General features: G+C 42.6%; 1 protein-coding gene across 3 annotated transcripts in view; it reads left to right on the top strand.

Annotated features, from left to right (window-relative positions):
• Positions 1-27914, top strand: part of nlgn2a (neuroligin 2a) — a 218390-nt gene that overhangs the window by 60292 nt on the left and 130184 nt on the right. For all 3 annotated transcript variants that reach the window (XM_036005502.1, XM_031288526.2, XM_031288525.2), the window contains exon 2: positions 19645-20541. In XM_036005502.1, coding sequence (XP_035861395.1) covers positions 20034-20541 — 508 coding nt within the window. In that variant the 5' untranslated portion in view covers positions 19645-20033. The remainder of the gene's footprint in view (positions 1-19644; positions 20542-27914) is intronic.

Below are 27914 nucleotides of genomic sequence, written 5' to 3'. Positions count from 1 at the left end.
AGAGGATCAAACATGCCGCACTGTCTTATTCATGTTTCATGCTGCTCCACTGAGCAACCAAAGGAAAGAAGGAGTGAAAGGCAACAAAAGTGAGAGGCTGGGGGAATGAAGAAGAAAAAAAAAAGAATAAAAATAGAGTAACCTACTTTTTTTTTTTTTGCACTGCGTCTCTGGGTGCAGATGGAGAAGCTTATAATGAGTGAAACACACATGCACACACAGAAAAACACTTTTCTTGTAATTGCTCCAGTTGGTGCACAGGAACAGTGTATCGTGTATCCCAGAGGTGGGAGAGCAACACGCAGGCTGAGAAACAACAACAAAGAAATGGGGACATATATACGCTTAACATGCACACACACCCTCACCCCTGGCGGTCTGCAACAGCAGACCAAACACCCCCCCCCTCTGAACACCAAGTGGAACAAGTCTCTCAGGCCTCCTCCTCCTCACGCCTCGCTCTTCAGTCGGTCTACAGTCTCTGTTCGGTGTCGGAGCTGGCGCTCTCCACTTGTACCTCATTATATCCTTGGGAGCCGAGGGGCAAAGACACCCGATTCCTTAGATGCAGAGATCGAGATAGAAGAGAGTGACGGATAGAGAGAGAGAAAAGGCGGCGGCGTTCGATATGCCGCTGCGCTGCGCCGCACTGCTGTGACACCTCAAACATGCCTCAGACTCACACACACACACACACACACACACACTCTGAAGTACAGTAGCAGCAGAGGAGGAGGGATCAAGAGAAGGGGGAAAGGGAGGGAACAGATTACAGCAGTTGTACCGCGGCAGAGATGGCGAGGAGGGAAAAGACAAACTGTCTGAGATGGAATCGGACGGGGAGAAAGCATCGGCTGAAAAGAGAGCAAGAGCAAAGGGAAGTGTGGAAGAAAGACAGAGAAGCAGGAATAGACTCAAACTTTATGCAGGCACACATTTTGCCAGCAAATCCTGTTGTGTTTGCTGCAGACCTCATTCAGTCATTCAGACCTGTAGGTATTTAATTCAATACTTCCATCACCGGCTACACACGTACAGGAATATAGAGACGTGTCCTCGGTCTTTAAGCACCAGGATGTCTGCAGCCGTCAAGTGCATATTTAAGTCCTTTTTTACAGGAGACAGCATTTTTGAACAACTCATGCCGCTACAGTAACGCTTTATTAGATAGTTGGCTACAGCTGATAACATCTACCGGCGATGGCTGTCATTTCAGGCGACATCATTGATAGTCGCGGACGAGAAAGAAGCCTCTTTTTGTCTACTCCTGTTTGAAATCAGAGACCCTTTGTTTCAAAAATACTACGAATTCTGAGTAGCAAATTGGGCACCATTGTCTGTTTTTTCCCCTCTGTTTTGCACCATTGTAGCTTGAGCATCTTTTGAGTTTGACTCTGGATGATAGTGATTTTTTTGTGACTCAGACACTTTTCTTATTTTTACAAACAATCAGTCAAAAATTGTATTTGCAGCCTTTACTAGTATACATATAGAACATACTGTACTGGACATTACATTACATGTCATTTTTGCTGACGCTTTTATCCAAAGCGACTTACAATTGCTATATATGTCAGAGGTGGCACGCCTCTGGAGCAACTAGGGGTTAAGTGTGTTGCTCAGGGACACATTGGTTGATGTATCACAGTGGGAATCGAACCCAGGTCTCCCACACCAAAGACATGTGTACATTATCATGCACATCAGATCCTGTGGGTGGAAAATAACACACAGAGTATACTCCATATTATTGTGCTGATCATGTGCAGTATATTTATGGGCCCAAATTTCCTCCTCTAGCTCTCCCCCAGTTGTAAAACAAACATGGCTCTTCTAGATGAGCTCAGCTATAGATTAAAGCACTGGATGAATATTCATCACTCGTGTTAATAGCCAACGGAGGGGGAGGAGGAGAGGGAAGATCTGGGGGGGAGAGGAAGAGTGTTAAGCCGCTGCTTTTTATTAATAATGCAGATTATAATCTGAGGGGTTACTCTCACCGTGGCCTTTCTTTTGATATTTATCCCTCACCCTCTCCGTGGCTTTAGAAGGATGCAGTGGCGACTCCTAAACTGAATTAAATGAACTGAAGACCAAAATAGACAGACATAGAGAGAGGAGGACGTGTTGACTAGGGATGTGAATCTTCACTGGTCTCACCATTCGATTGCGATTATCCTGTCAACGAATCGAATTGATTCGATGTCACGACGCATCAAAATGCGTCCCCTCCTCAATATTATATCTTACAACACATGGTTTTCATCAACAAATCTAAGCAGTCACATATATATGAACTCCCCTTTTTATTGTATCTGCTCTTAAAAAAGACACTTCCTGAATGTAGCAGAGTCTGAACACAGCAGACAGACAAAAGGCAAAAAAAAAACCAAATCAACAAGCAACATCGGTAGGCATTAATCGATTATGGTCTGTCATAGGGATAGACCGATTATCGATTATCTGTTCTGTGTCTGTCCCTCTGCTTCCGTTTCACTCACCACTGAGTCTGACTTAATTTCCCGCCCACACTATCTGACTACTGACTATCTGTTACTGGGTATTATGTTGAAATTAACCCCCACCCCCTCTCCCAACCATCTTGTCAGTGTTTGGCTGGAACGTGGTTTGTTGTATTTTGGTGCACAGCCTGTGCCTCTAGCCTTTGTTTGACGTTTACGACCCCTGTGTCGTCTCCAGAGACTGGGCTTTTTCACGGTGTGTTCAGGGGTCAGGCAGCTAGCGGATCAAGGAGAGATGCCTACGATTGGAGACAAAAATGAAATCGCGCTGAAACCATGCAGGAACTCATAGTGCACCTTTAAAGCATTTAAACAAAGTTTTGTGTTGGAGTTTGTGACATTCCAAAATCTTAATTTTGACTTTAAGATTTTCATTTTCACTCGGTTATCGGTTTCATCAACGACTAATAATCGGCCTTGAAAAACCAGTATCGGTCAATCTCTAGTCTGTCACTGCATCGATGCAGAATCGCCTACGTCTGCATCCCGATGCATCGATGTGATGATGTATTTCAGCACCACTAGTGTTGAGGTGTCCTCTTGTTTGGGAAGCAGACAATCATACACATCAGCTGCTGGTGTGTCTCACTGGCCATCTGTCAGGGACAACTAGATCAGGATGGCAGCGCTCCAAACCCTCCCTCTTCCTCTCCATATCACTCTCTGTGGCATTCATCTTTATGTATATCACTCTCGCTCAAGGTTCATAGCTGATCATTACCAGCCAAATGACACTGACTTCATTTCTCAGTGTCACGTCCTCAGTTGGCCCTGCCATCCTGCTTTTATAACAATCTTAGGGCCCTATTTAAACAATCTAATCGCCACCTTTACTAGTTTGACGGCGGAAAAAAGGGTCTGTGCGCCGGCCGCATGATTCAAAAGGGTTGTACTTAGTGTCTTCATTAATTCATAGGTGTGTTTTGGGCGTAACATGCAATAAACCAATCAGAGGGTCATCTCCCATTCCCTTTAAAAGCCAGGCGCGTTTGTACCTTGGCGCATTGCTGTTATGATGGCGGATTTGCACCGTAATATTTTTATTTGTAATCTTTTGCATGTTTGTGTGCTGCTGCGCTTTCCTGTGTGTGTGTGTGTGTGTAACAAGCATAGTATGTGCGCGCTGTGCATAAGCCTAGGCACATTTTACTAATTTGCTGTTAAAATAACAATGAAATGCTGCGCTATTGACTTCAGACCAGGTTTTTGTTGGTCAATGCCGCGATCACTTTCCACTGCCTCAAGATAGCAATACGCCAAGAATTCACCTGAACACACCTCCCTGTAAGAGCAGCACGCCCATGGGCGCAAAGATGGGTGCAGGTGCATTTACTATTTAAACGACGCGGGCGCTGGACGGGGAACTGACAACTGCATTGTTCTTAAACTAGCAAAGACACTTGGGTCTGGCTTTGCGCTGCGCCGGGTGGAAGATAGGGCCCTTTGTAAAGTGTCTTTACTAGAATCTATCCTTAACCTTACTGTACTGTAAAAAGAATACATATCCGAAAGCTACACCTACTTACCTTGGATCTGCACTGTAATACCGTATTGGTACGAATAGAAGACGTTTTTTTTTTTCCTGGAAATACGTCTAATACGTCTTATAATCGGGGTCTAGACCTTCAGCTGTTCAAGTCTCAGAGACTGGTTTTAGAACGTAAGGGACGTGTCCTTTTTCAACAGCCAATAGAGAAGTCAGCTGGTAAAGTCAGCTATAAACTATAGAAATGAAATGATTCATAATCCATTTTATTTTAATGTTAAAAACAGCTGGTCGAAATGGCAGAGTTTTAGACGGATCCTCAACGACCGCTGGAAAGCACGGTAAAGATATGGTCGCGCGAGATAGAGATTGACTGCAGAGAGAGAGTGCCCAGTGGCGTTAGAACAAAGCCGCGAATCAGAGAAATAATTTTTCCACACTGTCTGACAGTGTCAGATATGTTCTGTATTCATTAAAGCTACGATGTCTACACTGAATGAAATATTCAAACCCAAGACTCCCAAGACTTTTATGGCTGCACCTTTTCATGAAATAAATATATTCTAGATATCTCAAATTCTACATATTTGGTATCTTTGGAAACTTTTTGATTTTAGAATTTCAAATAAAGTTCTTTGGGTTTGAATAATGTTTCAGGCTCCGTACGAGTTTGTTAAGGGGTTTAAGTATTGCTAGATGAATAGAAAACATTAATATTTATATTGAAAGAAATCGTGCCCTACTGGCTCACGCACCTTCCTCAAAGTGCTTTACATAAAAAAACACTTATAGCCAGTAAAGACACTAATATTGTCACAACAGTACAACATAACGGTGAGTCAACATGGCCTCTAATGAAGTTCACCAGCAGCAGCTCGCCCAGTCTTATTCATTTCTTTAACATACTAGTTAACAAGTGTCAAAAAGGCTTTAACGATACCATTTCGTTTACTGATGGAGCAACAAAAATAACTTGTGTTGGGGCATTAGTTTGAGGACAGCTATCTTCTCCATATTTGCTGTGTTGTACTCTGCAAATTCAGATTACACTTTCAGTTTATCTGTTGATGTCTTAATATCTATTTTCTTTCAAGCCTTGATGGCATCTCAGTTGGAAAATTGCAGATTTCTGTCACTTTACACAGCTTCTCCTACCTTCCTTATCATCTAAGTCAATATTTTAATGGAAAGCTTTTATCTGTCCCAGGTCGCAAATCCCTGTCTAACTGTAAACAAAGTGTTTCTGCTTGGCTGTAAGCTACGACTGACATTCATCAGCTTTACTTTAGCCTGGCTTGGGGAACATTTGTCCTTATGTACCCTCCATTCTGCTTCTGTTGCTCTCTACGTGTCAGTTACCCTTCAGCAGCATTCATTTGCTCAATTGCACCCCATGCACCCCGTCTCACAAACACGGTGTAGCCATTTTCTGAAACTGTGCCCCATGTTGCCTTGGGCTAAATCCTTACCGTTGGTGCATTGGTGCGTCAACTCACCCAGTTTTAAAAGTGACCCTCCATTTACCCCCATTTAAGGTCTTGGTCTACATTTATGTACATCACAGTACATTATTGATAGTTAGTTTTAGAGTTAAAGCATCTGCACATGTTTGCTAAGTATGTGGCTCTAGAAGCTAGGGACTATATTTGCAGGGCTAGTTGGTGAGCTACTAGTCTGGTTGACACCAGAACCTTCTCAGTTGTAACTGAGAGTGGGTCTGGGCAAGGTTCATTCACATCCCATTTCCGAAGAGACATCACCAACGGACACCGCTCAAATCCCTCTGGGCGCAATTCGATAGTCCTTCAACCAATCAGACCAACGATCCGGGTGACATAGCAGCGACAGCGGCATCAACGGGTTGCTGCGCTTCGGTGGCCGTCATGTTGAATGTAAACAAAAAGCTACTTGCCGTCGCTGCGCTATCTTCATCGTGTAAATGGTTGTGATTGGTGCCCTGATTTGGAAAATTGGAAATTGGAAATGGGCTAGAATGAGCTGTTGGCCAGACTAACTTGCAGAGCATATCTCAAATTTGCCGGAAGTTCATCAGGGTTTTCCCAGGCTAGTGAGCTACTGCTGTTGGCGACCAACGAGCCTTGCTGGAGAATCTGCAATCTGTGGATTTGCTGGCAGGGTTCAAGTAAAAATGTGACTAGTCACACTCAGTCCTTGTCGCCCTTTGCTGCATGTCATTCCCCCTCTCTCTCTCCCCCCTTTCACATCTTCAGCTGTCCTATATAATAAAGGCCTAAAATGCCCAAAAAATAATCTTAAAAAATAAAATATATACAGTATATATATATATATATATATAATATAGATTACAACACAATTTATTCACCACTGTAAGAAACTCTTAAAAGTTGTAAAACTCGTCTCCCCCATAGTGTGGTATAAGTACTCTGATCCAAGGTCAAAACCACTTAGAAGATGGTAAAATATTTATGATACATGGAACATGTTTGATGGCAGCGCTCTCTGCCAACTACTACATCTCCCCCCCTACTTGCACCGTCCTCCAGCCTACAGTAGAGCTCTTCCCCCTGGGGCAGGACCACGCTGTCCTTCCTCTCCTGGACGCTCCCACTGGAGGATCTTAGGGCGTGGGTGTGGGGGGTTATTAACGGCTCAGGAGCTGTCCTAATGCGAGTGGAGGGAGGGGGAATTTAGAGCGAGTGATTTATAGAGGAGACAGAGGAAGAGGGGGAAGCAGGTAATCAGAGCACGACGGCAGGGCAGTCTGTATGTGTGTGTGTGTGTGTGTGTGCGTGCGTGTGTGTTTTAAGAACTAGCAGAGAAATAAGAGCGAAGCCTCGTCAGTATGCTCGTCAAAGCTGGATACACTCACCCTCTCTGGGTGAGAGGAAAACGTCCAGAGTATTTTCGCCAAACGAGCCAAACTAAGTGATGGCGCTGCGTACAGCTTGTGAATGTGTCTGTGTGTGGCTGCGAGGCGGTGCTGTCAGCCTGTGATTAATCTACCACAGTCTGTCTAATTACCACCCATGCCCCTTCCGTGTTCCTCAACTCTGCCGTAGACCCACTGACCCACGCCGGAAACTCACTGCTCCCAATGCAAATTAAAGCCCTGTAAATATTTGCTTTTAACTCTTGCCGACACATTGTTTCCAATTTTGCGCTCCAGCGGTCCGCAACCCCAACTCCCCCTCCTCCACACACACACACACACGCGCGTACACACTTCCTGCTCACACCGCTGTTACCCAACACTGATGTCTAAGCGTGTACATCCCTGTGTTGTCAACAACAAGTTCACTGACAGCCCCTACACTCTCCTCCTGCTCTGTCTAGCCCTCCCTCTGTCTCTGCATCCTCCCATTTTGTCTGTTTTGTCAGCCCATTCTCTCCTCCACTGTCAGCTTCCATAATGTGTGAATAGAGTCTGGGGAGAGAGGGAAGACAATGCACAATGTATAAAGAGAGAAAGGCTGAATAGATCTAGGAAAGTTCGATGTGATTTCGTCAACATGGCAGAAAAGTGTCATGGTTTTGTATGTTCTGAAGTGGGTGTAAGATATTTATAGAGTCATCTGTTGTTGTCGAGCTGCCTTTACTGCGGTGGTATCTCACATGTAAATCCCCGCAATAACACTGTCATGTAAATAATGGAACTTTATAGCCACTTATAACCACAGGACAAATTCATAAATAACCACTTTATATATGATTTTTTCCTGTGACCCCATAAAACCTGCTACAAGTTGAAATATAGTCATCAAAGTGCATTTAAACCACATGAAATCTAGATGTCTTGAAAAAAAAAAATTGTAAAGGGGAACTCCTTCGATTTTACATGTCTGTTTAAAAGTCTAGAGCTGTGTGTGTAAAAAAAAAAAAGTTGCATTCAGCTAAGGTTAAAGACAAGTTTGAAATTGAAACAAATCTGTGGAGGCTCCACGCAGAGCTTTCACCGTAGCGAAGTGTGTTGATCTCTTTGAGAGGATAGCAGGGCCGGCATGCGTGTGTGTGTGTGTGTGTGTGTGTGTGTGTGTGTGTGTGTGGGGAGTGTGTGGTAGAGCGAGTGAGAGAGTGATGGCGATTAGCTTCGGAGTGAGTGTCTTTGCCCCTAGGGCAAAGACAAAGTGTCTCCCCTGTTCTTTCTGACCAAGGTGGGAAATCTGTAGCAGGAAAAGTTAACCCTCTCCTTGATTTCATGTTGTTTATGGAGAAGGAGAACCAGGATATGAGTCGGTGGAAATGCAGCGCTACCAATCCACAGCCAAGTGCCATAGTTACATTTTTCAGGAGGTGCACATCAGGCGACGGCGTAGGGTCCGGCGTAGGTCTGTGTCTCCACGTACCTACGCGTGATCTTACCAGACCTCTGTAACCTGCTCCTCATTTTTGCTCAAAGCTAGCTGCCCAAGGCTACATTAGACACTACTATCAGGTAGGGCTGTCCTCGACTAAAGAAATTCTTAGTCGACTAACACTTATATGATTTTGTCGATTAATCGAGTAGTTGGTGTAATCGACAGAGCTGTGCTCTTTGAGAGGTGGTTAAGACTAGAAAAGCACAATATAAATGTAGTTAATTAACCATCTGTAAAACTGACTTTCTCCACAATTAATCCTGCAAAAGCACCACTTTAAATCTTGTCTTACCAGAAATGTGCTCATAAGTTTCTTGGAAATGAGTAATTAAGCATGAATAAGCATAAAAAATGACTCATCAACTAAAGAAATCTTAGTCGACTAAGACCAAAACGACCGATTAGTCGACTAATCGACTAAGAGGTGGCAGCCCTACTATCAGGGCAAGGACTAAATATCTCTGGTCCTGCTACATTGATTTTTCATACTTTAAAAAAAAACTATCCATCCTGAGTATGACCGTGTTATAGGAGTGTGATGAAGAGCGGGTTGATCTTTTAAAAGATGCTTATCTGTTCACCTGAAAATCAGCCGTATTGCTGTATCAATAATAAGCTTCACTTAACTTTAGATAAAATGGAAAGTAAAATGTATACGTGTATCTCAATGAAATCCTTACGCGCCATTGAAAACCTAGATGCATGCATAGTTGCATGCATAGTTACATTACCTGGCTTCAAAGTAGAGAATTTCATTGAAACTACTTCATATGTATTTTGATTGATAACAATAAAAGAATCATGCATGTTTGTTTATTTATAAACTAGAAAATTCCACGGACTAAGGCCGGGTAGAGCTTAGTTTTACATTATTGGAATATCATTTCAGACTAGCGTTTCTTGCTTCATTGACAGAATGGGGACTGCAGAATCTGACCAATCTAAACATCCACACTTACAAACTCATTGAAATTGTGGTTTTGCTAAGGACTACAACACAATAATCTTCCAGCAAATTAGTCTAGGAAATGTTGCTTGAAATTTGTATTTAAATGTGCATGGACACTAATGACTTATGTATAATAGCATAGAGTGATGGTGAGCTGCCTCCAACTTTGGAGGGGTCATGATACGTGATATTCAAACGCTATTGCAAAAAAGCCCAGAAGGCTTATAACCGCCATTACCTAACAATGTGGCTCAATGTTAGTTGATTGGTCTGCTCTTTATACAGTGCTGCTCAAAGGCCAAGGGAACTTTATCAGGATGCATAGTATCCTGGATCCATGAAATAACTGGCCTTTAAAAATAAAAATCTGCCTTCCTCTATGGGAATTTAACATAGGGGTATGTATAAGTATGGCCCCTGTATTTTAAGGAAGAACATTTATTTATTTACAATACATTATTCATTCACAAAAAAAATTGGTGTCCTTAAAAGGTCGGATTTTTCCTCATTTTTTTAATTAAGGCATTAAGATCAATTTCCAAAAGATGATTTTTTTATTCCTTTTTTTAGTCAACTTTAGCATGGGTATGAATACTTATGAGCAGCACTGTATGTCTCCATCTTCCTAACATACATCCTCCCTTCAGCTATGTGTTGAACTCTGGCCCGAGAGAGAGAGAGATGGAGGGCTGACAAATAATAAATAATAAGGCATTGACAAGAGCCAGAGTGAGCACTGACCTGGCCGCCGGCTCTTTTCTATTCGGAGCCCACATATAGGCTGTCAGCAGGACGGAAAACATACAAACACACACACACACACACACACACACACACACACATTCACACTTATGTCCGCCCCATCTCTTGGCATTAATGTGGCATCTGCAGAGATAAAACGGCCCTTTTTCTGTTCAACCACTCAGCATCCACTCTACCATGCCCTCAAAATTACTTTACGATCAACACATCAAACTGACGGCAGATAAAAGCGCACACCGATAGCACGGACATACGGACAAACTCCAAACAACTTCACATTTTTGCATAAATATACTGTATATATATATGGGTCAAAGACGAATAAGGATTTAAAATTTGAAAATAAATGAAAGTGTCAAAAAATGCCAACTCAAGCAATTTCTATTTTCATTAGAGTGTTCTATATACATCTCAACAACAGGAATTTAATTTAGAAATGCAATTTCTTTTTTTTGATGAATCATGTGATTTATTCCATGAAAAATGTCCTTCCTGGGTAACGGGAATGGATTTAAAAAATATTTAAATGTCTACCTTTTTAGCATATAAATGTTTAGGCATATCCATAGTTACAGCTAATCAAACGCACACTGTTCAAAAAAACTAAGTTTTTAACACAATTAATATGATATATTTGGGTATTTATAATTAAATGGGCTCATCGTTTGATTTTGGTCACACAATATTCCATGCCAAAAACAGAAAAATGATGAAAGAAGTCTTAAAATTTTTTACAGTAAAGGTTATCAGGTTATTATTGTATACTCAACTGAGGAAAACATGATTGTGTAATATACCATGAAAATCTGAGTTTACACACTTGACTGTGTCATTGTTACTCGGGATGACATCCCGTTAGCCAGGAATGATATAATGCAAAAATGCCATAAAAGATTAAAGAAATACATATTATTTTATTAATATAATCTAACATTATCAACACAATGCTTGAAACGTGATAAATACTAATAAAAAAACTGGACTCCAATCTGGATAACAGAGGACATGTCCTGGGTAACAGAAGATCTTTGTTATCCAGGAAGGACAAACTGTTATCCAGGAAGGACAAAAACATGATTTTCCCACCAAAACTCTGTCAAACATGGCATACTCAGCTAAAATATATCTTAGCCTTTAAAACGTTAATGCCATATTTCACATGAAATAGGCATTTTTTTAAATATCAAAACATCAAATATGTTTTATTAGCGTTATCCAGAAAGACACATGATTTTTGGACATAGTTCACCAGTGACCGAAAAAGCAAAATTAAACTTTTTTAAGAGAGAATTACTAAACTCTCCAGATGTTTTGGGGTCCTCCATAATCTTCTTTATGATGTAATATCATATTTCATGACTATGCAATTGCATTATGGGTAATTTATGGATTTTAAGGTCTGTTACCCAGGAAGGACATTAGGGAAATCCAAAAGTAAGGACAAAAGTATTTCTTGAGTAACATTTTAAATAAGGGTAGCATTGTTACTATATTTGTAGGTATCACTGCAAACATCGACACAATTATGCCAAAGTAGATAATTAATGCTCTTATTATTATTTTTGACATTTTTGCCACATTTTTATACTTAGATTTTAAGCCCGGACGTTACCCAGGAGGGACAGTTTGGTACTTCTGAGCTCAACAGCTCTTTGAATTTTATTTTTTTGCAATAAATACCTATTAAAGTGAGTAAAGAGGGGAGAGTTGAGTAATATAATGTAGTTTTTTAAAATTAATATTTATCTTTTGCATTGTGAATATGCTTTGGACACCATAATTGACATGCCACGTCTTTGACCCACATATATATATATATATATATATATATATATATACGCGGATACGTGCATACGGACAAATATACACACAGTCACAAGGACATATTGACGTTCAAATGTCCAATTTTCATGTCTCAGCCTTGATGTATTAATTAGCAAATGTAAAAACAAATGAGCTGATTCAAATACCGTCAGACCTTGAACGCCTTGAGATGATAATGAGCCTAATGTATTTGTATGCGTGGGTATATTTGTGTGTTTGTGCTTAGCTGACATGGTAAATGTGCTGTAGCCTATGCGTTCTTGCTTCTTGTGCGTTCACCGGCGTAGCTCCACACAGGCACTTTGTTCATGCAGCTGCTTTGATTCGTCTTCATTTGTCTGCTGGTCTGTCTTTCTTCCTCCTGACCCTCAAGATAAGGCAGTTTCTCTGGACCTCATCCGTCCAGCACCCTTCACGCACTGAATTCCTGCACCACCAGGCTGGTGAAGTCAGGTTATTATCTATCATTAAGTTGAACCCAGTGCTCTGACAGACTGACTGGAAACACAAAACGGAGGGAGAGGTGGCAAGCAATTACAGGCGAGGACTTAGTGGGTGGTTCTGCGGCTGTATTGGAGTAAAATTGGGTGGAATTGGTTTTGGTGGGATTTAGATTGTGCTCGGTAAGCTATGTGGCAGAATGGTGATGGATTCGATTCTGAGACTGCGATCTCCAGGCTGATTTGTCCACTGGAGGAAAACTAGGGAAACATTTGAGCAAAAGAGCCACAAACCAAGTGAACAGTCGTGTGTGTATTGAGAAAAACAGACAGCAGAGAAGAGTACAGCATGATATGTTACCATACCGACCAAAATGTATCAGTAGCACAGAGTATTGTCAAGTAAGTTGTCACTGAAGGTTTGGTATAGGTCTTCACTGGTCCTCCTGGTTCCCTGTAACTGAAAAACCAAGGACATGAGTCCAAAATGTGTTCAGTGTAACTGGGTCCAGGTTGGGTTCTGTTCTATAGCCAGGAGTTCAGGCCAACGTTTTACTATACTCTAATACCTGAGTTAACAACTCTGATCAAATGGTGTGTCCAACACGTTCTCACGCCCAACTCGTAAAATACTGACACTTGGCCAGTGGCTCTTAGTGTCAGATACCGACGCAAAAATCCCCCTTTAGCGTCTGTATGGGACGCACCGGGCGGAGCAACAGCTCGACCACGGCGCTGTTACATGATGTAGTATTTAGAGCGTCAGCGGTAGTGAGTAGTATGAAAGACCGATACTCCGCGTAGGGAGGTTGGTTGTGGTGGTGGATGGGTCAAAAAACACAGGACCCAGAGCATCAAAAAGTGACACCTAGAGTCCCGACCAAGTGCGTCTAAATATGACGCCAAAGGCTAGACGCGAGTCCCGAGAGCGTCAAATAGCGACGCCATGAGTCCCGACCCAGAGCGTCTAAATATGACGCTAACGGAGACTTTTTACGTCAATTACAAACGCCAAAGGCACCTGACCAAGCGTTGCTTTTTGACGCGATGTGAGTAGAATGTGTTGGTGTGTCATAATCATTGCAAGAGAAACCCGCGTTCTCTGAAGTGATGAATTTATATTGGTCTGCTTATTAAATGATGGAGTGTTCTGTTATAAGTTGTGTTTGGGTCCACTGTATTTTGGGTTAGGTCTATTTTTCTTTGGGTATATTTCTGTCTGGTTCTGATGGTCCTTTAGTACCTTTTTTCAAAAAAAAGTAATGTTGCAGGTTGAGTTTGGGTAGATTTTCCATGGGTCTGTTTTGGATCTTGGTCCAATACAGTAGGAATTAGTATTGTTAATTTTTTTTTAATTAAAGCTGTTTGTTTTTGTGTTAATGTTCAGGTTCTGGTAGGTTTTTTCCAAGAGTCTCTTTTGGATCTGTGAAAACCTTGATCTCTGATCAGATTTGTACTTGTCTTTACGTATTCTTTAATCAAATGGTTCTTCATTCAAATCAAAACTCTTAATTCAACCTTGGTCTTGTAATTCTGCTGTGTTAGGGCAGCATTTAACATTTGAGAAAGTTGGCTTCTTTTGTTGACTGAAAAGAAGGTTTATCTTTAATGTGTTAATATCGGTACCGGCACTCATAAACCACGTCTTACTTTGTTGTAAAGTCCAGCAGAAGAGCCAAATGCAAAACCTATACGAGTATAGTAGGATATGAAAAGGCTCAAGCATCAAACTATGTTCCACAAATCACCATTTCCTGTTTGATTTATACATGAGTTAATTACACAACTTCATCTAATCCAAATCCACACGCAGACTTTAGAAACATAAAGGAACAATGCTTATTTCCTTTTCCAAATGAGGTGCAGTTTCAATCACATTCAGTGATCACACTGCAGTCACCCTGAGCAGAGACATGGCCTTCACATGGAAGATTAACGGCAGGTTAATTGGAGGAAGCCTTTGTCACAGCACATTGAAGTGGTGCTGAACACTCCTCACAGCAATTAAAGATAACAATGTGGTCCTGCTGTTAAAAAAACATGGAATCATAAGCACTTTATCTAATTCTTTTCTTTAATATGAGCAGTGAAGCAGCTCTCCATGTCATGGCAACAACATCAAAGTCTGGTGTCAGTTTTGAAGTAGAGATCCGCAGAATAAAGGACAATTAATAATCTGTGGAATATGATCTCTGGCGAGACAATGTTGTAATTAATGAGGGAGAAAATGTTCACACGTACACAAGAGAAAGGCACAATAGTAAAAAAAAAAAAAAAAAACCTGCAAAGTGTAATGCAATCCAATTATCCATTATCTATTATGCAGTATATTCTAAAACGTAGCTGGGACTGTCAGTTAGGTGTGTTTCATGTTCCTTTACTTTAAAGAAATAGTTTGACATTTTGTGTAAAATGCCTTTTCGATTTGACAAGAGGTACATGAGAAGATTAATATCTGTCCATCTGGATATGTTATTCGTAGGGTGATACAGATACCAATAGAGTACTTCATCTGATACCTTTATTATCATTCAATAACCATCATATGAATGGAAGCATTGAGTTGCTAGCTGCTCTGGTAGTGGGCCAATCACACGTCATATTAAATTGAAGAACCCTTGCAGTGATTGGCTTTGACCAAAACATACAAATAGTCATTTTTTTCTAAACGTTGGTACAAAAAGGATCAGATGCATTTATCGTTTGACTGGCAACCTTTTGATACTACTTGCGACTGGGATATTTCGGCCGATACCTTAACGCTATAGTGCGTAGTTTCTATCGCCCCCACGAGGAATTCTAAGTAATGACAACACCACTGTTGTTGCATTAACATGACACAAGCCTTTCCGTGATCGCGCACGCGCCCCCACCCCTCCTCCACGCAGTTGCTAGTAGCCAAGGAGGACACGGAGGATTAAAAAAAACATGATGGACTCTTCAGAAGAGGTAATAATCTTCACTCGAGTTTCTGTGCGGGAAAGTCGCCGGACGACAACAATTTCTAAACACAGCCATGCTGAGAAATACAGAGAGAGTTTTCTGAAAATGAAAGTCTTAATTAGCTTTGTAACAACTCATTTGGCATTGGCTTAAATGTAACGGACGTTTATTAATCTAAAAGTTACGCACTAAAGCTTTAAAGGTATTAATTACCTATACCCAGCCCTAGTAATTAGGCTACTGTTTGCTAACAACGTTGCCATATCAACTGATGATAATATGTCAATGCTGTGCTCAGAGATTGTTTCCCCTGCCCCCTAGTGGCCAAATAAGTTTGACAGCTAGTTTATCTTAGCTTAGCATAAACACTGGAACAGGGGATTACCTACCAGCACCTCTAAAGCTCACTATTAACATTTCATATCTGTGTGATAAGTGTAGAAAAGACATATTGCGTTTTTTCTGGTGGTTATATGCTGCACTATTTCTTGGCTGAGCGCATATTAATCATACGGATACAACAGTAATATCTTCTAATCTACCCCTCTGCAAAAAAAATGGAGCAAGAGTTTCCCAAAATGCCGAGCTATTCCTTTAAGTATATCTAAAGCAGGAGTACTCAGACATATACCAGACATTAAGCTCCCTATTTCCCTTTTAGTTTAGGTGCTGGGAAAATGGTGTATGATGTTGTACTCTTCAACAGATTCTGACAGATCAGTCATCCTGCTTTCTTCTCCACCTTACTGAGAAGTCTTTAGCTGTCCATTCTGTGTTATATGCTCAGAATTCGCCGTCGACTCCTCTTTTACACAGCATTCCTTTCTTTTTTTGCAGCAGCAGAGTGGATATTGACTGTACTGAGCAATGGTGACATTGTTACAGCCTAGCCGTGGGCCTAATAATAAGACAATTACCGCACCGTCTATTGGAATTTGTTAACAGACTGGAGACATTTCAGGTTAACATATTAAGCAACAAAATTTTATCACTTAGAGTTGTGTGTGGCAGATTAAAGTGTCTAACAGGTTGGGTTCTGGCTAACAGCCTTAGGTCCTAGTTTGACCACGCCGTCTCTAAATGATGAACGGCACAGCGGTCTATGAGAGCAAGAGCTTGCAGGTCTGAGTGTCCTTAACATGGCGCCGGACACCTCGCTGCTTGCAGATTGTGCGTTGCTGTGGATAGAAATGTTTGCTAAAGGCCCAGTTTGTACCCAATTTGAATAATGTTTGGTCATGGAAAACATTTTCACCATTGTTTTGCATGTTTTTGTGCTCATCCTCAATTGTATACAGCGTCGCCCAGCCCTGTAGCAGTACAGCCTGCAGTAAACGGGCTTAGTGAAAAAATTGAAAATAGAATCCTTTGTATTGTTTTGTCCTCCAGAGGTTTTTCGGTGGAACACATTTAGATGAGAAGCATCGAGTGAGAGAGGGCAGGTGCAGGGAAAGATGAGGATTACACTGATGGTCTGCCACTGGACGACCCGTGTGGTTTCCCCCCTCCCCCCTCCTTCTCTCTACTTCTCTCTCCTTTTCTCTCGGTGTTTGAGGAAAAACATGGACGAGTGTGCATGTGTGTGATAGTGCTGCGCGAATGCCCGGAGATACAGTGTTTCGGGAGAACCCATTCCTTTAAGTCAGTCTGATAGTGTATGCTACTTACACTCCAAATACCACACACACTCCAGTGTATATACTGTATCTATCCTGTATGTCTGTATGGAGTGTCCATGCTCAGCTCTTCTCCCATCAGTCCCCACTTTGTCTCTCCAGCTCTGCTTCATCAATCACTTAAGCTCCCCTACTGCTCACAGCGAAGCTGGACTAATTAGGCCTTCTAATTGAGCCAATTAGCAATTAAACACTCGATGCACCCCGAAAATCTGAAGGTCCCTCCAGGCACACTCACGCCTGCCAGAGCCTTGGATTTTTCCCAAGGATTCTGGCTTGTGTGGGCTTCTGCTGGCCTCTGTGCCTGCCCAGACTTGAGGTGCAGGTTTAGGGCGAGAGCAGTCCAGTTGGCCCCCTCCGTGGGCCTTAGGATGGGAATCTTTTAGATGTCCACTTCTCTAAGAGGCCCCAGGGTCAGTGAAGCAGCGCCACATGTGGCTCTTACTCAAGCACTCTGAAGGATCTCTACTCACCAGAGAGGAGCTTTTCATTAACACCAGGACCTGTTTCCTCTCCATCTACATACTCACTTCTCATCTCTGATTTGTCTCTCACTATCCCTGCTCCTTTATTTCTCTGCCTTCATCTCTGGCCTTCTATCTCCCAGTCTCTTTTATGTGTTTTGAAGGATGAAAGTTTAATGGTAAATGTGTGTGTGTGTGTGTGTGTGTGTGTGTGTGTGTGTGTGTGTGTGTGGGTGGGTGGGTGGAGCGCTCGTCCCTGCGCGCAGCGCAAAGCCGGCCGGCCTCTAGACTCTCTATGGTTTAATTAGAGCACACATCTTGCTGCCTGCTTCTCTGTGAGAGGGTACACTCGCAGACACACACACACACACACACACACACACACACATGGGCGTGTGGGTAGAACAACAAAGTCCACACTCAGAGGAACAAAAGGCGGGCACCAATATATTTAGGCTGAACGCACTGTGCCAAAAGAAGACAATGATGACAAAAGATTGCAGATTTTACGGACTCGCTGGCAATTACCACTTTCTGAGAGGACACAAATGTGTTTTTACCACCCCCCCCCACCCCCCCTGCAAGCACATCTTCCTCTCAAATTGCTTGTTGTACGGTACATAAGAACCTTTTATTATTACATGAATGAGCCTTCTTATTTGTATGTCTTACATCAGTGTGAGTGAGAGCGCTCGCCTGCTCATCAGCCTATATACTCTAATTATCTGCCGTCTTGCCTCAGGGCACTCAACTCCCATACTTTCAAATTCAAATGGCTTTATTGGCAGTGGGAGAATAGGAAAAAAAAGACAACAAAAAAACACAGAGGCGCTTCAGTGGGTGCAGGCGATGCAATAATGCGGTAATGATGACTTTAAATGGGACAATTATGGCATGGTGATAAAGCAAGAGAGAGCGTGAAAGGAGAAAGAGGTAACGGTGAATTTTAAAAATCAGATAAGACGCAAATAGTGTGTGTGTGTGTGTGTGTGTGTGTGTGTGTGTGTGTGTGTGTGTGTGTGTGTGTGTGTGTGTGTGTGTGTGTGTGTGTGTGTGTCGCTGTGTGAACATAAAAGAGATTCCTTTGTTTTTCCTGTACAGTCTTCATTACTGCCAGGGTGTTTGCCCCCTTACCATTACATAACACCACCAAACAATGTTATGGTATAATCTCACCCATGCCTCGTGCATTTCTGCCTGGGTCTGTTACATGAGGATTTGCCCATTTTCACATTAGATTACATGAATGAGTATACAGTGTGTGGACACTCATTCATGTGTGGGTCAATTAAGGCTTACTGTGTGTGTCTCTGTGCTCTGCATGTAGCCCAAAAGTGTCCCGGGTTGTTATAAGCTGCTTACAGGCGCACATTATTGACTTTTAACCCTACTGGGCAGTGAACGGCTCACCCTAATCTCTAGCCTCTACTCTGCTTCGACTCTACGCTTTCTACTGTACTTTTATATCTCCAGAACCAGCACTGAAGCCTTTAGGAAATTAATAACCATAAGTATTGAGGCATCAGTTGCAGTGTTGTTAGAGGAAGACTTGATGATAGCGGTGTGACTACATCAGCTGCACTACATTATCTGCAGAAATGTGTTAGGGCTAAGCTGGCAGGTTAAACACAGTTCACCCAGCGGGATTCGGGATGCAGGTCAGACCAGGACAGTTTAGGGTTTTCATGCATAATAGATAGGGAGGGTTGTGTAGCAATGTGCACTCAATACATGGAGTATACAGAACATGACGATTTCCACGGGTTAGATAATCTTGCAAAAACCAGGCGAGGTAGAATGCGGTCACAAGGATTGCATTTCCTGAGTTCCTCTACACGCCGGAGAACTGCGCTTCTCCGTCTGTGATGTAATGATGTGAAGCGAAACACGTTGATGGCCGCATGAAATGATCCCAAAATGAGTCTTTTTTATTTCTTTAATTTTTTTTTTTTTTTGTACTTGATCTCAACAATACTGTCAGTTCATTTCCACCGCTTTCATTTCAGGAAATATTTTTCACTCGGCAACTTTTGAAGGGGAAGTGTTGCGCTGACAACATTTAATGGAATATATTTCTGCTTCAGATAAACTATAATCTTTCTCTTATCTTTCTCTCTCCCACACCCCCCTTTGCCTCCCCCCCCCTCTCTCTTTCTGTTTTTATTTAATTTTTTTTTTCTCTGGATGTGTCGCTGTCCTTTTATATCTCGTCCCTCCCCTTCCCCCTGTCTCATGCTGCAGAATTCAGCGGCTGTAAGAAACGTCAATCAAATGATCTGGATGATAGACCACTAGGGATGGAACGCAACAGAACCATGGCTGGGGAAGCGTTTCGGCTCCTTGTTGCTCAGAATCAACACTGACCTGACATCCCACACCGAGGGGCCCGGCCTCCTTTCTCCAGCACCCCAAGGACCTTTCTTTCCCCCAGCAACTGCTTTGCCTTCCATCTCACCTTCGCTCTTGATCAGACCCCCGTAAAAGCTCCTTTTAGTCTTTCAGGGTCTGCCTGCTTTTGTTTTTAATCCCCCTCTTATGCTTTACCTTCCAGAGTGTTGGTCATAATCCCTATTCTCTCCAAAAAAGACTCAAGTGCTCCAAAACAGACTAGAAGCAGGTGGCTGAACAGTATGAATCCAGTCATGTACCCCCTTCCACTTGCTCTGAGTAAACAAAGGCGGCGGAGTTTTTTGTCCAGGACGCGGCCCCTTAGTCTCATGACAGACTGGTGCCTAATGGGTGTGCTAGGCCTCATCCTCCTCTTCAGCCTGGCCTCGAGCCAGAAGATAGACCCTTCCAAACACCCCATAGTCACCACCAACTACGGCAAGATCCGAGGCATCAAGAAGGACTTAAACAATGAGATCCTGGGCCCCGTGGAGCAGTACCTGGGCGTCCCCTACGCCACGGCACCCATCGGCGACCGCCGCTTTCAGCCGCCCGAAGCCCCGGGATCCTGGCAGGAGATCCGCAACGCCACCCAGTTTGCCCCCGTGTGCCCTCAGAACGTCCACGGCGTGCTGCCGGAGATTATGCTGCCCGTGTGGTTCACAGACAACCTGGACGTGGCGGCGGGTTACATCCAGAACCAGAGCGAGGACTGCCTCTACCTCAATGTCTACGTGCCCACGGAGGATGGTGAGTGGACAGTATTGAATGAAGGTTTGGGGGAGGCTGGGAGATGAGGGATTTAATGGGAAGACTTACGAGATAATTGACTGTTCGCTAAGCCCCAGTCCCCTTAGTTACTCTTGCTATGCCTGTCAAGCTTCCCATACTCGCCCAGTACACATATAGTTTAAAATGAATACGGGGGGCCGATTCATCAAACATGTTCCTTAAATCTTGTCCTTCTAACCAAACAACAACTAACAACAATGGGTCGTTCAGATTTGTAGAAATTGTTCTCTTCTCATTTCTAGGCACCGACCGTCTCTTTTTTCAGCTGAAATGAAGCTGGCAGATATTACCTTCATGAGATGGTTGGAAACGACTGGCTGACTTTTTTTTTATGTTTCCAGCTGACTCATTTCAAACGAGAAACGCTGTAAGGAGTGGCGGGGAGGGGGTTCAAATATTCACTTGATGGCTACATAAAAAAAATGTTGTGTGCAAACATCGAGGGCGAAAGCTACCCATCCCTCCTATCCTATACCACACTCTTCCTACACAGAGTGTGGCTCTTACTGCACCGCTTCAACATGCAGAGAAATTGAAAAAAAAAAGCTTGACAGGCCTGCCGTGCCTAGTTACAGTTGCTACGCTATGATTCGACAATCGCTTTTCAGGCTAGGGGCTTAGCCAACGGTCAATTAGGGAGAGAAGCCCAGGGAAGTTAACTGAATGTGGAAAACTCTTGTGAATGTTAGGATTCTTTTCCAGGTTCATGCACTTTAAACATCATAAATATTGCATGTGTGTGTGTTGGGGGAGGGGGAGGGGGGGGGCTTATATAAACAAGAAACAATATGCACAATATTCCATGGAGGGTCAAATACCTTTTCAATTACCCTACCGTGGTTTTACAGAACATCCCATTCAAGGTGTTACAAAGCAAGAGAACAAAGGGCTGGACTGAATCCCTTTCCGGGTACTTTATGAGAAAAGGATTAGGTGACATTTGAATTTTGTCCCTTTTTTTTTACCGTCAAGAACCCTCTTCTCTCAACTCAGATCTTTCTGCAGACGTTTTTTGCCTGCCCGGGCACTATTAGATGTGCGAGCAATAAAAGAGAAATATTTCCATTTGGTCGGCAGGTGTGAAATGAAGAGCAGAGATTTCCATCACCCATCTCTCTCACTTTCCTTGCCTAAGGTATTGCAAGACGTGTTTGACATTTGTCTTTTCATTTCTATATTTTTGTTATAAGCTGCACAAAGCCAGCACCTTTCAAAAAAAGAGAGAAAGCTGTAGGAATCAGGTTGGTCAGAGTTTCCCAGGCGCAAAGTGTTTCTTGGTTTGACCTCAAACAACTGGAGGTCTTCAGAAAAGCAACTTAGTTCACTAACACAATCGGTGTAGTGTGGACAAAAAGTGTGTTTTTTTCATCAGCACATACACACACACTGTTTAAACTAGAAAAGAATCCCCCATCGTCTGCTTTGACAGCATCAATATCACTGTGTGTGTGTGTGTGTGTGTGTGTGTGTGTGTGTGTGTGTGTGTGCGTGTGTGTGTGTGTGTGTGTGTGTGTATGTGTGCGTGCGTGTGCCTTCATGTTTGTATTCATCAAAGTCTCTCCTGCTGTCTGTATGTGCACATTGACGTGTATGTCAGTATAGTGATGAGGCACTGATTTCCACCGTCCCTGTCAGCACTTCCATCACTTGACTGGACTTTCTTTTTTTTTTTAGCCCCTCACAGCTCAACAGCTTTTCTTCCTTCCTTCCTTCCTTCCGCCTCTCCACTCCGACACTTCAGCCTCAGCCCTCGACACCCCACCCGTCATTGCCACTTACAGAACCTCGGGCACATATAGAACACTATACATCAGGTCTCGAGTCATTTCACACTGTCGCACGGCTTGTTTTTTTTCCTCTTTTCTTTGTGTGAGATGTACGACTTGATGGAAATGTGCCATAATACAGAGAGATATACGCACACTCCCAGCTACTCACTGCTTACACACTGTCCCATTGGTGTACAGTGCACTCACTGGAAATGTCACACAGGTGTAAAATAGTGACTGTATATAATACCAAGATTGCAGCAAGAGCTGCAAAGATCAATCGATTAGTTGTCAACTATTGAATGAACTATTTTGATAATTGATTCATCGGTTTGACTCATTTTTGATGAAGAAAAGGAACAAAGGAAAAAAAAAAAAATCCTGCACTCTGCTCTTGCTGTAGCGTCACCGTTTATTTACAGAAAACTAACGTTTCGGTCCTTCCGGACCGTCATCAAGAGTATTTTCAAACAACAAACACAACCGGGCTTAATTACATTTTGCCCCTCCCGTTCTGTGTCGCCAGGTGTGGGATAATATGATGAAGAAAAAGAGAAAGATTATCTGATTGAATGTGCATTTTCTTCTCTCCTCTGTGACAGTACACTGAATAACTTTGAGTTGTGGACAAAACAAGACATTGGAGGACGTCACCTTGGGCTTTGGGAAACACAGAGCGACATTTTTCACCATTTCCTGACATTTTATAGACAAAACAACGAATTCACTGAGAAAATAATCAGAATCAGAAAAAGGTTTATTGCCGAGTAAGTACGTGCAAGGAATTTGCCTTGGTGGTTGGTGTGCATATATATATATATATATATATATATATAAAAACATTATTATTAATATTTATTATTATAAATTAAATACAGAAACAAATATATACTAAATAGCTGTTTAACACAAGAAAAAAAAGAGGCTGAATGGATTAAGTGCAGACTGTGCAACAACGATGTAGTATGTGCAATGGCAATCAATTAAAATTTTTATTTTAACATTAATCCAACATATCTTTAGCAAGAAGAAATCAGCTTATTTGTGAAAAAACAAACATTGACTACCTTACCTATAGGCTAACTGGCCCATTAGGATTCAGTGTGCCACATGTACAGTATGTTTAACATTAAAACATGATTTATAAAATCATGCCAACAATTATTATTTCAATAGCTTACTGTAGTATTCTATGCACTAAAACACGTGAACCTGAACACACCTCCCTGTAAGAGCAGCACGCCCATGGGCGCACAGATGGGCGCAGGTGCATTTGCTATTTAAACGACGTGGGCGCTGGACGGGAAGTTGACACTGCGTCGGTCTTAAACTAGCAAAGACACTTGTGTCGGGCTACACTGCGCTGGGTGCAAGATAGGGTCCTTAATGTTAAAAACATGTAGTTGCAACATATGAACTTCATCCCTCTTCATCATTGCTGATAGATTTGTAATGGTCAGGGCAGGCATGACACTGCTAGCCTCAGCACTCCTCCAACAGCTCCAGGATTGTCTTTCTCTTTGCTCCTCCTTTCCTCTGCTTCTCCTCCTGCATTGATTTGAAGTCATTATTTTTTACATCTGCTGGGAGGGGAGGCGAAGAGGAAAGAAGAAAAGCTTTTGGGCAGTAGATCAAAACTTGCTGTATACAGGGACACTCACCACCACACAATGGTGAATATGCTCACATGGTAACACACTCATCCTATCCCATCTTCTCTTTCCGTTGAACCCACTTCTATTCTTCGTACTTTTTAAAGAGTCTCCTGAGTCCTATACTTGTATCCTTTTTATAGGGCACCCTTAAGACAGAATCCTTAAAAACCTCCTCTAATTTTAAGTGGATTAAGCCTGTAGAATTACTTCCTAATGCTGCCATCAGTGCAAATGGAGGAAAGTGGGACACTCTAACATGAATGTGTGTTTGTTCATAGATAAACAAATGCGCTAACATTTGGTGGTTACACATGGCTCCTTAATTAATACTTAAGCTCTTAGTAAGTTGCTAAACTAGCCATGTGTTGTCATTTTTTCATTAAATCCATGGCACTGATGAATAAATATGTTTCTGAATTTGTAATACTTAAGGGAAAAAAAGCAAGAAAGGGAACATAACTAATATCTCTTATTACAGTAATAATACAAAATTACACTTGTTACTATCTGATTAAAGCTGGAGTGCGGGACTTTTACATATTAATTATGGTCCGTTACATTCAGGCCCTTGCCAAACGAGTTTACACAATGCAGATTAAGCCTATCACCGCCAGGGAAGGCTGTCTGTAATTCTCAGTATGCCGCTGTTGTTCCACCGGAAGTGATGCGTTTTATGTCAACCAGCCAGAGCTAAAAGGGGCGAGAATGGAGGCGAGACCATAGCAACGGAGCAGCAGCTAGGAGTATGGCGGAAAATGCTCCCGATTAAAAAAAGAAACTCAAGAAGGATCAAAATAAGAAAGCGATCGATTAGGCATATGTCATAAGCATGCATCAACAGTCCACACTGCAGGTTACAGAAACAGAAACTTGAAATCAAATATGCAATTGAGGATTTTAGTGCTTTTGGATGTTATTACTTCCAGTATACTGTGTGAGTATTTTAGAGCCTGGAACAATATTTCTTGGTTCTTAGTTACTTCATCAATCTTAGGTTTTAACATTGTTCTCAGCACATGCATCATCATTTATATATTATGATAAACAAGACAAATGGTAGCATATTCATGCAAATACATAATACAGAATACTTTTTTTAAATAGTACAGTAGTTTTCTGTGATGGATGGCCCTGGCTTACCTTTGCTAAGGTCTCTATAAGAATGCATTGATGGCCATTGGAATACCACTATCATGTTGTATATATAAAGTGTTGACTATAAACCCAGCTTGTACCTGTGATAGAATATCAGGCCTTAGGACCCAGGGAAACTGGTTTTGCCCGCCGGCAGGTTGCTCCTTCACCAAACGCAGGGAGGGGCTCCACCGGTTCCCCTGGAGATGACATCCCATAAATCATAGCGAGAGGCTTTCATCTGGCTCCTGCAGAGTCACGGTGGATCGATGGACGATGGGGAAGGGAGGGAAAGACCGCCCGCTACTGCCGCTGCTGCCTTAGGCCCGCAGACAAACTGCATGCTTCTCTCAGCAGTCAGCAGCCACTAACACAGAGCAGCCCTTAAATGGGAACTCGCTGGAAATGTTTTACCAACAAGCGAAATGGTTGTCTTTAGATGTGAGATTGTGTCAGACTTTAGTCTTTTTAAAGTCTTCTAGTGTATTGTAGGGCATTAGGAATAACTGCGTTTGGGTTTGTGAAGAAGTCTAAGGCTGAATCTCAGTTCTCTTAAATTTCATCCACGGTACCTCCACTTGCTTCCCTTCCTCGCGTCTTAGTCCGTCTCAACGAGGAAGCATGGGAGAGACAATGGAAATCATGCGAGGGGAGAGGAAACGAGGAAATGTGCTTTCAGAGGGATCCGACGTCCTTTCCTCTGAAACGTTACATGACTTTGTCCGCTGGGCGGAGTTAGCAATGGCTTTCAGCTGCACGGCTTCCCGGAAGGCTGCACTCGTGTTTCCTCGCTCATAGCTCCTCAGGGATCCCTCCTCCATCCTCGCTCCTTGGGGCAGGAATATGAGCTTTCAGATGGCCTTTACAAAGTAGGGCCAGAACAACTTCCAGTTTGGCCGAGGACCGGAGAGATATCAAAGAGAGAAGTGAGACTCAGCCTTAGACCATAGAAGTCTTGTCCGTAGACCCACAACACCTGCTGAAGCGTCTACACCAGCTGCGTAGCCTCCACAACAGCTGTGTAGCGTCTTTACTGGCTGTGTGGAGTCCACTCGTGCTTTAGCTCTTTACATTCATAACTGTGTCCTTTTCCTACTTGCTGGAAAAAGCTTGATTTAAAACCCCCTCGACCAGGCATCACACTACTTTCTCACAACTTCTTCCGTTGATTATTCTTGAAATCTTTTCCATATTTTTGCGGTGGATATTTTCCAGCACAGGGAAGCAAACCCAAAACGCACCATTTCATGAAGGGAAGTGTATTTTTTGTATTGGTCTGAACCCCTTCCCACACATCTGTTTGATAATTTCTGATTGGCTTATGGCCAACCAATATACAGTATCAATATGCATGTCCCACATCCCAAGATAAGCTTTCAGATGGTTATTTCTGTAGGTTAACTACAGTTATACAGTGTATAACTTCACAAGAACCAGCAATCACCTACAGTTAGGCTTCTCTAATGCATTTAATGTTTGACAAACATGCAGCCACAGACATGACACTCACATAAATTGCTCATAAAATGCTGACGTCCTGCTGGTGAGGGGTGTAAACAGCATTCTAAAATCAATAATTCCTAAATTTACGATTGAATTCTTGAACAAAATAGACAAGCATGGATCTTGAACAAACAGAGACAGACTCGTCCATGCTACTAAGAACTTTATTGGTGGTAGGCTGAGGTTTAACCCTGATAAGCTGTTACAAAGTGCCTTTTGAGCTGCTAGTTCTATTCAATTAGTCCTGCTCGAGGAGGATGTACATCAGTTTTGCCAGATAATCCCCGGGGATTTGAACCGCTAACCTCAGCGTTGCCAGCTCCGTGCTTCTTGGGCTGAGCAGCAGGGTGCGAGCTGGGGGCCTTTATGAATTATTCCATCCGATACTTCATCCATCTCCATGCATCAAACTCAAACTCCCACATCTCCCCGTTCTGCAATATTTCAATTTTCTGAGGAGATTCATCAAGAAGGGTTCAATACTAACAAAATAAAAGCGCACGGCGGCCGAGGGCTGCGCTGCAACGTCGGCATCACCAAAGGGCTAGAGATGAATAAATAAATCAAACAGATAAAACAAACAGATAAATAATGGAAACAGAGAGAGAAGTGCCAGTATGCAGCAGTAGATATATGATTTTTGCCTCTGATGCCAGATTATTCTATTCCATCTCTTTCTTTATGCCGTCTCTTTTGCCTGCCAGCCACACTTGATTCCCTTTAAAGAACAAACATGGGACAAAAAAGGCATGATGGGGGAAAATAGATTGCCATCTTTCTGCAGGCAGAATACACTTCCTATCAGAATGAACAATTGCTGTAACATGTTGCATGGGTGCCTGTATCTCCCAAGGGACAGGGGAATGTCCATTTCTCCCTCAGTATACTGTACACTACCCCAAAAGTTTTCTTTCATGTGAGCACGCTCGCCAGAACTGAAGGAGACAAAACAGAGCCCTTTATAAACAGACAAGGACTGACTGAGAAGCAGAGAGTAAAAACTGAAGTCAGACGTCTCTGGGTAGTTGTCATTTTATAGAAGATGGAGGTCAGAGCAGAGGGTCTCATCCAGCCTCTGGTCCAACCCTCACAAACCAAATCTGACAGAGTCCATCTTTGCTTTTGCACCTCCTCTCGTGTTTCACCTCCCTCCTCTCCCTCTCCTCACGTCCTCTCTGCTCTACCCTGAGGCACAGTGGAGCAGACAGCGACAGGCCTGCGCGGTCAAAGGCTTTGTCTTTCTCCAGGAGGTGGTGAGGTTGAAGAGAGA

This window comes from Sander lucioperca, chromosome 9, assembly GCF_008315115.2.
Source record: "Sander lucioperca isolate FBNREF2018 chromosome 9, SLUC_FBN_1.2, whole genome shotgun sequence".
Lineage (NCBI taxonomy): Eukaryota > Metazoa > Chordata > Actinopteri > Perciformes > Percidae > Sander > Sander lucioperca.
Note: the sequence above shows the minus strand (reverse complement) of the source record. Positions and strands in the feature narration are given on the sequence as shown.